General features: G+C 43.6%; 1 protein-coding gene across 5 annotated transcripts in view; it reads left to right on the top strand.

The window, feature by feature from the left end:
* Positions 1-12669, top strand: part of mrtfba (myocardin related transcription factor Ba) — a 290456-nt gene that overhangs the window by 241554 nt on the left and 36233 nt on the right. For all 5 annotated transcript variants that reach the window (XM_080207002.1, XM_080206999.1, XM_080207001.1 and 2 more), the window contains one exon: positions 11425-11609. In XM_080207002.1, the coding sequence (XP_080063128.1) occupies positions 11425-11609 (185 nt within the window). The remainder of the gene's footprint in view (positions 1-11424; positions 11610-12669) is intronic.

Below are 12669 nucleotides of genomic sequence, written 5' to 3'. Positions count from 1 at the left end.
TCCTTGCCTACAGGCGCAGGGCTTAGTTTGCCAGCCAACCTGCTGTAGCAGTGTAGGGCACCACTGCGCATGTGCAGATCTCTGTGGTTGCACTTGCGCAATGGCAACCAGTAGAGACCTGACAGATTTTGAAAGAGAGAGAGAGAGACTGAATTGTTGGGCCTCTGCTGCCGCAGTTGGTTGCAAGTCCCACATCACTCAAAAATATCGCCCAGCCCCCAGACCAATCATTCCTCCCCCCCCCCCCCCCCCCCCCCCCCCACCCAAACACAGTGGCAGCGGGGCACCCTCCCTCTTACATCGATAGCTTGCAGAGTGGCAATGGGGACACCTCACCGTGCCCCCAACCTTCCCAGGGGGCCTCAATGGCGTCCAATTCCACTGCGAGGCCAGCATGACTGGTCCACATTGCTAGGGGACCATACATGTTCTTCGCTGGAGAGAATCTTTCCCAGCTAAGCCACACAGGCTAGTGAGTCCAGAAGATAATATCCTGGACTCACTAGTTCCATTCAAATTACATTTAAATTGAATTTAAGTTTATTCAGCCTCTAGCTGGAAATGGGCAGGAGGCTGAACGTGCCGGATATTGGGCGCCGGTAAGATTTGAAGAGGTGCAAAATCAGGCATGAAGCTGATTCCTCGGCTCTCTTGAGATCTTACCAGCTCACCCTACCCCTCGGCTGGTGTGGCACGATGGTATGGTCACCCCATAATCTTTTAGGAGCGAGAGAATTAACAAAAAATGGGTTAATTAATTAAGGAAATAACTACGGTATGGGAAGAAACATTCTTATTGGTTGTGGCACTCAGATGCAGATTGTTGGATGAATAGATAATATATTCACTGTAATGCATCTGAGTTAAAGACCATCGAATAGTGACAAAAAAACTGAAGGATGAGATTTTGTTTAGAGTGGTTTACAACATTAACGATCCTTAGTAAATGGGCCAAAACAAACAATTATCATTCAAAAAGAGAGAGATTTTTCATGCTTATCTTGTTCCTGCGAATGAAGGAATGAGTAGAATGTTCAATAAGTATTTACTCTGTTTTCATGGAGGAAGCTGACTCTCAGCTCTGTAGGGTTCTTGAGAAAGATAGGGATTAGTTTGGATTGTGTTAAGGACACGGCTGGTGGTAAACACTGGCCTGTTCCTATTCTCAGAGGGGAACTTGAAACAACTGCCCTCAAATGTGTGTTGCAATTTGGTATAATGTGAGGACAGATTTTAAATCCAGGCACTGGTGAACCAAGCGCTAAGCGATGGTTTCAAATAAAATAAATGTTATCAAACAATAAAGAACTATAAAGTCAACTCAAAATACATTGAACTAAATGCATTGGGGATCGGCACAGTGGTTAGCATTGCTGTCTCACAGCACCAGGGACCCGGGTTCAATCCCCGGCCTTGGGTCACTGCTGTGTGGAGTTTGCATGTTTTCCCTGTGTCTGTGTGGGTTTCCTTGGGGTGCTCCAGTTTCTTCCCTCATTCAGAAAGATGCGCTGGTTAGGTGCATTGACCCAAACAGGCATTGGACTGTGGCAACTAGGGGAATTTCACAGTAACTTCATTGCAGTGTTAATGTAAGCCTTACTTGTGACTAATAAATAAACTTTAACTTTAAAACAATAGATATACAGTTTCACTAACTTTACCCATACTGGTTAAGTGCATTGACCATGCTAAATTCTTCCTCAGTGTACCCGAACAGGAGCCGGAGTATGACGATTAGGAGGTTTTCACAGTAACTTCATTACAGTGTAAACGTAAGCCTACTTATGACTAATAAACAAGCTTTACTTCTACCTTTATCTCACTAACTTCAGAGCCAGTTCTCCCCAGATTTGCACAACAACATCATATAGGTTTTTGAAAACTATGAACACTATTCAGTAACTGTTACCACACCAGGCAGTTAGATCTCTTTGAGGTTGTTTCTGAGGTAGAACAAAACAATTGGTTTTTCACAGCAGGCTTTTCTCAGACATGGCTTGCTGGGAGTTAAAACATCTGCCTGCTGTTGGCTGAAGTCTCAAACAGTTAATGCTCCTGATATTTTTTCCTTTTTGACCTTCCTTTATCTGAACTGACCTCTTCGGAAGTCAAACTTAATTACCTCCATTTCTGGAGTCAGCCTTTCAGAATGTAAATGCAAAGTTGACACCTTGTCTCTTCCTTTGACTCTCTAACACTATATTCAAACCTATGTTCTATTCCCCATTGTTACCAGTTTGCCTTAGGTAAACATCTGTTTGCAGCGTTGCTAGGTTCACCTGTATATTAAAAGCACTCGTTCCATTACACAGCCAAACTAGCCTTTCCTTTAGGCAGCTTCCATATTCCAATATTTCTTAAATTTATGCAACTAGCGGAAAACATTCCAATTTATCGGATTTTCCTGATGTTTTCTAATCATGTAACTAAGTCTGTGTTATTTAGTAAATAACACAGACTTAGTACTTGTGTAGTAAATGTATTTTTATTAATTTGTGCTTCTCTCCCTTTCCCCTTTTTCATTTGATTTTCGTGTTGCTCTGTAATATATGTGAAGCCATGAATTGGTGGGAGCCAATGGGAGGTGTATAAAGGAGTGATTATCTATTAGTAGGACTGGTTTGCATCAATAGCAAGGAAAGTGCCATTGCATGTACTTGTAACCTGTGTCCACCAGAGCGATATCAGTGAACCTTGCATTAATAAAGGAATTCCAGGTGGCACAGTGGTTAGCACTGCTGCCTCACAACTCCAGGGACCCGGTTCAATTCCCAGCTTGGGTCACTCTCTGAGTGGAGTTTGCATGTTCTCCTTGTGTCTGTATGGGCTTCCTCCGGGTGCTCCAGTTTCCTCCTACAGTCCAAAGATATGGGGGGGGGTTAGGTGGATCGGCCATGCTAAATTGCCCCTTAATGTCGGGAGACTAGCAAGGTAAATATGTGGGGGTACGGGGGATAGGGGCTGGGTGGGGTTGTGGTCGGGACAGATTCGATGGGCCGAATGGCCTCCTTCTGCACTGTAGGGATTCTGTGATTCTATGAGTTCTGTGACACTGGTCTCTAGGGCGACACAGTGGCACAATGGTTAGCACCGCTCTCTCACAGCGAGAGGGATCTGGGTTCAGCTTCAGCCTTGGGATGTTTTTTCCGTGCCTGTGTAGGTTTCCTCCAGGTACTCCGGATTCCTCCCACAGTCCAAAGTTGTGGATTGGCCATACTAAATTGCACTTTAGTGTCCGAAGATGTGTAGGTTAGGGGGATTAGCCATGTTAACTGTGTGGAGTTCTTCAGAGAGGGCAGAGGGTGACCCGGGTAAGATGCTCTTTCAGAAGAGTTGGTGCAGACTTGATGGGCCAAACGGCTTCCTTCTGCACTGCAGCGATTCTATGTCTCTGAATGATTAGTGGGGAAGGTTATAGATTCATGATGTCAAATGTAAACTATGAGGTGAGATTAAATAGCAGTAAAGGAATTACCATTTACCTTAAATATCTTGCAGTTGAAATACTTTACACTGTTTCTGAATGCTTTTCTTTATCCTTTTTTTCCTGAAACCCAGTCCATAGGCTGGTTTGCTTCGATGGATAGATACAGATGCATTCTGCCTCTGATAAATAGCATCTGTCTCGTGGATCTGAGAGCGCTGTAAAGCTAAGCTCCATCCTGTCCTCATTAGACACTCGTGCATACAAATATTTTTCAGGCGAAATCATAGCACTGTAATCAAGACCAGGACAATCATTCAGTTTTTATTTCATCAGCCATGCTGCTGAGGTTAATTATAGGACTCACTGCTGCACCAACTGAGATCAGGCAGCTCTACACATACAGCAATCAAACCCTTGAACCTCCTGTTCATTTGCAGGTTGCTTCCACACTGGAAAGAAAAAAAAGCCTGGGTAAATGGTGTGCATGCTGAATGGAAGATAACGCCCCTTTGCCAAAAAAAAATGCAGTTTGTTCATCTATATTTTACAAGAAAAGGATTTGGGCTGTAACTTTGGCAGTTAGACTGAGCTAAAGATTGCACTTATTATGGAATGTTTTTTATTTAATTCTTTTCACGGGATGTAGGTGTTGCTGGCTGGGCCCACTTTTCTTATCCATGCCTAACTGCCCTCCATTTCAGAGGGTATTTGAAAGTCAACCACTCGCTAAAGGACATTAGTGAACCAGACGGGTTTTTCCAACAACTGATAATGGTTTTATGGTCAACAATAAATCAAACCATCTTTAGACTTTTCATTACAATTCTTTTTCTTTTATATTGAATTCAGATTTCACCATCTGCCATGGTGGGATTCAAACCCTGAATATTCAGCGAATTACCCTAGGCCTCTGGATTGCTAGTCCAGTGGCAATACCACTATGCCATCACCATCAGTGATGGACAGCTCTGAAACATAATCAACAAGTGATCAATGTCATTATAATTTGTTGAAACCTTGATAAGTATTAGGCGTATTTGATTTGATTTTTCTTGTCACATGTATTATAGAAAAGATATTTTTAAACTACAAAGACTGCAGGAAAGATTTACTAAGATGCTGCCAGGATTTGATGGTTTGGGTTATAAGGAGAGGCTGGGTAGACTTGGACTTTTTTCACTGGAGCATAGCAAGCTTAGGAGTGATCTTGTAGAGGCCTATAAAATAACGAGAGGCATAGACAGGTAGATAGTCAATATCTTTTCCCAAAGGTAGAGGAGTCTAAAACTAGAGGGCATAGGTTTAAGGTGAGAGGAGAAAGATACAAATGGGTCCAGAAAGGCAACATTTTCTCACACAGGGTGGTGAGTGACTGGAACAAGCTGCCAAATGTGTCTTGGAGGCCGGTACAATTTTGTCTTTTAAAAAGCATTTGGACAGTTACAGGGGTAAGATGGCTATAAAGGGACATGGGCCAAACGTGGGCAATTGGGACCAGCTTAGTGATTTTAAAAAAAAGGGGCAGCATGGACAAGTTGGGCCAAAGGGCCTGTTTCCATGTTTCTATGACTCAATGTATTAGTATTCAGTGAAAATATTGTTTCTTGCACTCTATACAAAACATACCGTACATAGAGAAGGAAAGGAGAGAATGTAGTATTAGTCTCAGTTAAGGTGTAGAGGAAGATCAACTTAAAATGAGGCAGGTCCATTCAAAGGTCTGATGGCAGCAGGGAAGAATTTGTTTTCGAGTCAGTGGTACGTATTACACAGGAATTCCCTGCCCAGTGAAACAGTTGAGGCTACCTCAAAGGGAGCTTTTAAGGCAAAGATAGACAGACTTTTGATTATGAAGGAATTAAGGGTTATGGTGAGCAGGCGGTAAGTGAAGCTGAGTCCATGAAAAAAATCAGCCATGATCTTATTGAATGGCAGAGCAGGCTGGAAGGGCCAGATGGCCTACTCTTGCTCCTCGTTCTTATGAAGGAGCTGGGAGAATCATAGAATCACAGAAGGCTATAGTTCAGAAAGAGGCCATTCAGCCCATCGAGTCTGCACTGACCACAATCCCACACAGGCCCTATCCCCACATACTTTACCCATTAATCTCTCTAACCTATGCATCCCAGGACACTAAGGGGCAATTTAGCACGGCCAATCAACCTAACCTGTGCAGTTGGAGGAAACCGAAGCACCGGAGGAAACCCACACAGGCATGAGGAGAATGTGCAGACTCCACATATACTGTGACCCGAGCAGAAATCAAACCCAGGTCCCTGGAGCTGTGAAGCAGCAGTGCTAACCACTGTGCTACCGTGCCGCCCACGGTAGTCTTCAGTGTTGCATTGCAATTGCTTAATGGAGCAAAAGCACTTATAACTTCCTCAGTGCAGAGCAAGAAGGAGATCTTTCTGTGATCTCTATTGTCCGATAACAAAGAACTTCTTTGTGAGAAGCTCTGCTTTGTGAGAGGAGAGTTTGGAATACACGACTGAAGGTGGGGGTTTGAGGGGGGGAGGGGGGGGTGCAGTGTGGGGGGGATGGGAACCAGGAGGCCAAGACCAAGGTCAGGGAGATCTGAGTAAAGGCAACTCTGGAAGGGAGTGAGTGAACGGAGAAGGACAACTCCACAAGGGATTTATAACATAGAACATTACAACACAGTACAGTACAGGCCCTTCGGCCCCCAATGTTGCGCTGACCTGTGAAACCAATCTAAAGCCTGTCTAACCTACACTATTCCAATATTATCCACATGTTTATCCAATGACCATTTAAATGCCCTTAATTTGGTGAGTCCACTGCTGTTGCAGGCAGGGCATTCCACGCCCTTACTACTCTCTGAGTAAAGAACCTACCTCTGACATCTGTCCTATATCTATCACCCTTCAATTTAAAGCTATGTCCCCTCGTGCTAGCCATCTCCATCCGAGGAAAAAGGCTCTCACTGTCCACCCTATCTAATCCTCTGTTCACCTTTGGGGGAGGGGAATGAGGGGGTGGGAGTGGGAGTGGATTGTCTGGCTAAGGGCACCTCTGAAAGGGCTGTTTGATTTGATTCATTATTGTCACATGTATTAGAATACAGTGAAAAGTATTGTTTCTTTGACAATATGCAGATAAGACACACCGTTTATAGAGTACTTAGGGGAGAAGGGAAGGAGAGGGCACAGAATGTAGTGTTACAGTCATAGCTAGGGTGTAGAGAAAGATCAACTTAATATAATGTAAGACCATTCAAAAGTCTGACAGCAGCAGGGAAGAAGCTCTTCTTGAGTTGGCTGGTACGTGACCTCAGACTTTTGTATCTTTTCCCCGATGGAAGAAGGTGGAAGCGATAATGTCTGGTGCATGTGGGGTCCTTAATTTATGCTGGCTGCTTTCCCGGGGCAGCAGGAAGTGTAGACAGAGCCAATGGATGGGAGGCTGGTTTGTGTGATGGATTGGGCATCATTGACAAACCTTTGTAGTTTCTTGTAGTCTTGGACAGAGCAGGAGCCATACCAGGTGTGATACAACCAAAAAGAATGCTTTCTATGGTGCGTCTGTAAAAGTTGGTGAGAGTTGTAAGTGACTTGTCAAATTTCCTTAGCCTTATGAGAAAGTAGAAGCATTGGTGGGCTTTCTTAACTATAGTGTCATTATGGGAGGTCCAGAACAAGTTGTTGGTGATCTGGACACTAAAAATGTGAAGCTCTTGACCATTTTTATTTCGTCCCCATTGATGTTGACAGGGCATGCCCTCCGCTACACTTCCTGAAGTTGATGATTATCTCTTTTGTTTTGTTGACATTCGGGAAGACATTATTGTCGCATCAGTTTACCAGATTCTCTGTCTCCTTCCAGTACTGGTATCGACATGTGTGCATAATTCTTAAAATCGTTGGCACTGTGCAAAGGAAGTAACATGTTTGCCTGGTGCACAAGGCAGGTTGTAATATATTTCACAGGAATTGAATCAACATAGCCATTCTGATTGCCTGTGCGGAACTCACATTTGGCCACATTTACCCATTACCTATGAAGAATACCAGGATTGTTGACCATCCGTGCAGTGGAATTAGATGGGTTGTTTTTCAATGTGGAGCTTACAGGGTTTATGACAGCAATCAATGTGGGTCAGCTGCGATATATTTAAATAAAGACAACTCCTGCTGACATGCTGCTGGAAAAACTTTCCTACAGTCATGTTACTAATTATAAAGTGAAACTTCTAGCCAGAAATAACCTAAAAGCAGAGAGGGGCTGTTCCCGCTTGTCATTTGTCACTCACCCAGAACAGCATATAATGCTGAAAAATTAACCTCTAAGTTGATTTCTGGAACACAGTCCTATGTTGTTAACGTCCTGCACCATATGGAGTTGGTAACGTTGGCAATGTCAGTTACAGTGAGATGCCAGATGAAAGGCAGTTTAAAGGCATTTGTGGCTGATACCTAAAAAAAAAAGGGGCAAGTTTGGGTTGGGTGATGGGAGGGAAAGAGAGGTAGTGGGGCATCATTGAAATCAGAAAAATTTGCCCCAACCCAAAACTGCCTCCAGCTCCACCCCAACGCACTGCATTCCTGACTTTAGCTGATCCATCGAACCACAGAATCCATTCGGCCTATCAAATCTGCACTGACCACAATCCCACCCAGGCCCTATTCCCATAACCTCATGCATTTACCCCAGCTAATCCCCCTGACACTAAGGGGAAATTTAAAATAGCCAATCAACCTAACCCGCATATCTTTGGACTGTGGGAGGAAGCCGGAGCACCCAGAGAAAACCCACACAGACATGAGGAGAACGTGCAAACTCCACACGGACAGTGACCTGAGGCCAGGAATTAAACCCGAGTCTCCCCTCTTCACCCCATCCTCCTCCTCCACCACCACCACCCCGCCCCCCCCATTAAACCATTCGCATGATGGACCACCCCACCCCATTCAGACGTTAGCCTTGGCTAAGTCCTACTTGGGGACCCCGCTCCCTGCCTGCCTGGAGATCTAGATATTGAGATGAAAATGAATTTCAAAAAGTGGAAAGAATTTTCCCAGTGCCTGTCAGCAGGCAGAGGTGGATGCTGGTAAAATTGTACAAATAAATGTGGCTGGTCAGCTCTCAGAGCTCTGCCTCCTGGTGATTTTCCCAGAGCAGATTTCACGGAACAGCAGGAAGCTGATTAAGGTAGTTGAAGAGGTCATTAAGAGTAATTTTCCCCAAAAGTTTAATTTTTCCCAAAGGCACTGGGGTCTCTGCACTATCAGCTAACAGGAAGCGAGCACATAGTGGGAGGTCTCAGCAGCTTTACGTTTAGATTACATCTGATGTTTATTTGGCTTAAATGAATCCTGTGGCCAATGGTAGGCACTGGTTTGCCCATGACTGCAGTCTCGCATGGAAACTGCTATCACTGAGAGTTCCCAGGGTCAAGGAAAGTCTCTGGCAGCCTCTAACATCTTGTTTTATCCCGTTGTTCCCTCTTGTGTCCCTTCACTGTAGTTTCACTCCCAGTACAGAGGGAGGCTTGTCACCTTCCTGTCTTCTATACCGCTTATCTTAAACTTATGCGCCTCTGTAATTGTCATTTCTACCCTGGGAAAAAGCTTCCAACTGCTCACTCTATCCGTACCCCTCATAGTTTTATAAACTTCTGTCAGATCACCCCTCAGCCTCTGTCTTTCCAGGGAGGACAATCCCAGAATAATCTGACTATATCTGTTTGCAGCCTGTCTGTGCCCTCCTTCCAGCTTACTTCCCACCTAACAATGTACCATCAGCAAACTTGGATTGAATTACTCTCTCTTCATCAAAGTCATCAATGTTGATTGTAAATAACTGAGGCACCAGTTCTGATTCTTGTGGCACTCCACTAGACTCGGGTCACTGTGTGGAGTTTGTACATTCTCCTCGTGTCTGCATGGGTTTCCTCCCACAGTCAAAAGATGTGTGGGTTAGGTTGATTGGCCATGCTGAAATTGCCCCTTAGTGTCCTGAGATGCTTAGGTTAGAGGGATTAGTGGATGAAATATGTCGGGATATGGGGATGGGGCCTGGGTGGGATTGTGGGTCAGTGCAGACTCGATGGGCCTCTTTCTGCACTGTGGGATTCTATGATAGACAAAGCCCGACAACTTGAAGATGTCCCATTTATTCTTACTCTGCTTCCTGTCTTTGAATCAATTCTCTATCCGCATTAATATATCACCCCCCCCACTCCCCTTTAAAAAAAACTGTAAAATACTTGAAAATAGGAAACCAATTTTGTCTAAATGTATGATGCTGCATATGCACAATGTATTGACTTGTTTTTGAATTTAGTATAACTTCACTGTTCATCAAAATCAGCTACTTCAGTCTATTTTATATGACGGTTGGCAAAACTACTTAACTGTGTAAATGTGTGTAGTTATAATGTCAGTTGAATTTGGAGTGTTTACATCTGATTCAAATTTTACAATTCTTGACTTAATGTAAAATAGCAATGATAAAATCCGGTTAGCATAAGTAAATATGTAACATTCACTCATGATTTTAATATAAGAATGTTGTGTACACTAACAAAACCTGGTCAATGAAATTATGGCACTTTGAGAACTGGCCCTTAAAGCATCAACAGTTCAAGATTAATTCCCATATACCAAAGATTGTACAAAGGTTTTCCAAATCTTTCTAGCAAAATGATAGCAAAATTAACCTAAATTGACCCAAAAAAAGTTTGTTTATTAGTCACAAGTAAGGCTCACATTAACACTGCAATGAAGTTACTGTGAAATTCCCTTAGTAGACACACTCCAGGTCAATACATCTAACCAGCACATCTTTCAGACTGTGGGAGGAAACTGGAGCACCCGGAGGAAACCCATGTAGACATGGGGAGAATGTGCAAATTCCACGCAGACAGTGACCCAAGCCGGGAATCGAACCTGTGTCCCTGATGTTCTGAGACAGCAGTGTTAACCACTGTGCCACTATGCTGCCCCTTTAGATAACAAAATGATGCATATGTAGTATTTTTTTATTCATCCATGCGATGTGGCATTGCCAGCTGGCCAACATTTATTGCCCATGCCTAATTGTTTATCTGCTGAGTGGCTTGCCATTTCAGAGGGCAGTTAAGAGCCAACTACTTTGCTGTGTCACATGTCAGCTAGACTGGGTAAGGACGGCTGATTTCCTTCCTCCAGTCTGTAAACAGATGGGCTTTTACAATATTCAACAATGTTTTCATGATCATCATTCCAGATATTTATTGGATTCAGATGTCGCCATCTGCCATGGTGGGATTTGAACCCAGGTCCCCGAATCTCTGGATTACTAGTCCAGTGACAGTATCATTCTACCGCTGCCTCCCCATTGGATTTATCCCAAGTCTTAATTTTCTGAAGTTCATTCAGTTTTGAGATAGACTGCGCAGTTATCCCAATTGTCCCACACCCCACCTGCCACTCTGAAGACAATGACCCCTGTGTCCCTCGGGAGTCTCATCCAAGTGTCCATTTTCAAACATAAGGTCACAGCATAACTATTTGGTAAATAGTGTCAGTCTGTTCATCCATTGAAGAACAGCACAGCCAAGTGTGATCATCTTCTCTCGGAAGATCTACACATGCACATATTCAATAAGAGTCACTGTGCCCTGGCGTAGGGTCATCCAGACTTGAAATGTTGGCTCTATTCTCTCATTCTCTGCAGATGCTGTCAGACTTGCTGAGATTTTCCAGCATTTTATCATTTATTAGCCAGTTGGATGGGGTCTGGGGAGAGATATTTGCTTCACTGTTGCAATCAGATGCAAAGCAAGATAACAGTAGTTGGGCAAAATTGATCATTTCTGCAACAGTTTTGAGATAGTTGTGGATAAACAAAATTATCTTAGTGTTTTTGCACTGGAATGTACTTCTTCAAAAATTTATGCAGCTAGTAAAATGACAAGCATTTCCTGCTTTCTCAGATTCATTGCAAGAAGCATGTTGCACAGACATTGTACTGACGTGTACTTCTTTTTGTAGTTGGCCAGGTCCATTACCCCAAAACCTTAGACACGTTCTCATTTGATGAAGACAGCAGTGATGCCTTGTCTCCAGAGCAGCCCGGGAGCCAAGAATCACAAAGCTCAACTCCTTCTCCAGGAGAAGCCAAAGTGACTGAGTCATCATCCTCCTCATCATCACCTGTACCCAACACCATTATTCAGGTGAGTGTTGTGAGACTGAACCAGCGCCTCATTGGGACTTGAGGAGATGGGTTCGCAGTCACAACATAAAAATGACAAGAGTTGCAATAGGAAAATGCTGTCTTTGTGTTAGATCTTACTTTTAAACAGCTGTGGTTTAAATAGAGATGCCTTTCTCTTCACAGAAGCTGATCTTGCATTGCCAATAGGCACCTGATATCTGGGTCTTCACTGTGACAGAGAAGTAACGTTTTTGAGATTTACTAAGACTGAAGGCAGGAAAGTCCTGATAATTTTGTGTCTGGTCTTAATGACACAAAAATAAAATGCAAGTTACTGCAGATGCTGGGTACTGACATAAAACAGAAAATACTGTTAATTACCCAGCAGGTCAGAGTGCATCTGTGGGAGGAGAAACCGAGTTAGTTTCAGGCCGATGGCATTTCATTAGAACTGCAGAAAGTTAGGGGTGTAATAGGTTTTAAGCAAGTACAAAATGGGGTGGAGTGAAAGAACGAAAGGGATAGCGTGGGAGCCTTGAGAAATGAAATGCCAAAGGGCACCAGGAAATGGTAATGAGACATAGAAAGAAACAGAAGGTTGGTCAGGACGAGGTGTAAATGGGAACAGTAAAAGCATCACTAACAATTGCTATCTGGAAAAAATAGATTAGCAATCTGAAATTATTGTCCTCACCACGCTGAGTGAAGAAATTTCTCCTCACTTCACTTCTAAAAGATTTACCCCTTATCCTCAAATTATGACCCCTACTTCTGGACTCCCCCACCATCGGGAACATTCTTTCTGAATCTACCCTGTCTAATCCTATTAGAATTTTATAATATTCAATGAGATTTCCCCCCTCACTCTTCTAAATTCCAATGAATACAATCCTAACCAACTTTGTCTGTCCTCATATGACAGACGTGCCATTCCAGGAATTAGCCTGATAAAGCTTCGCTGTAGTCCGTAAGACATAGGAGCAGGATTAGGCCACTCGGCCCATCGAGTCTGCTCTGCCATTCAATCATGGCTGATATTTTTCTCATCCCCATTCTCCTGTCTTTTCCCCATAACCCCT

Source organism: Carcharhinus amblyrhynchos, chromosome 18 (assembly GCF_965287045.1).
Source record: "Carcharhinus amblyrhynchos chromosome 18, sCarAmb.v2.hapA, whole genome shotgun sequence".
Classification (NCBI taxonomy): Eukaryota; Metazoa; Chordata; class Chondrichthyes; order Carcharhiniformes; family Carcharhinidae; genus Carcharhinus; species Carcharhinus amblyrhynchos.
The sequence above is the reverse complement of the archived record's forward strand: the minus strand, read 5'-3'. Positions and strand labels throughout refer to the sequence as shown.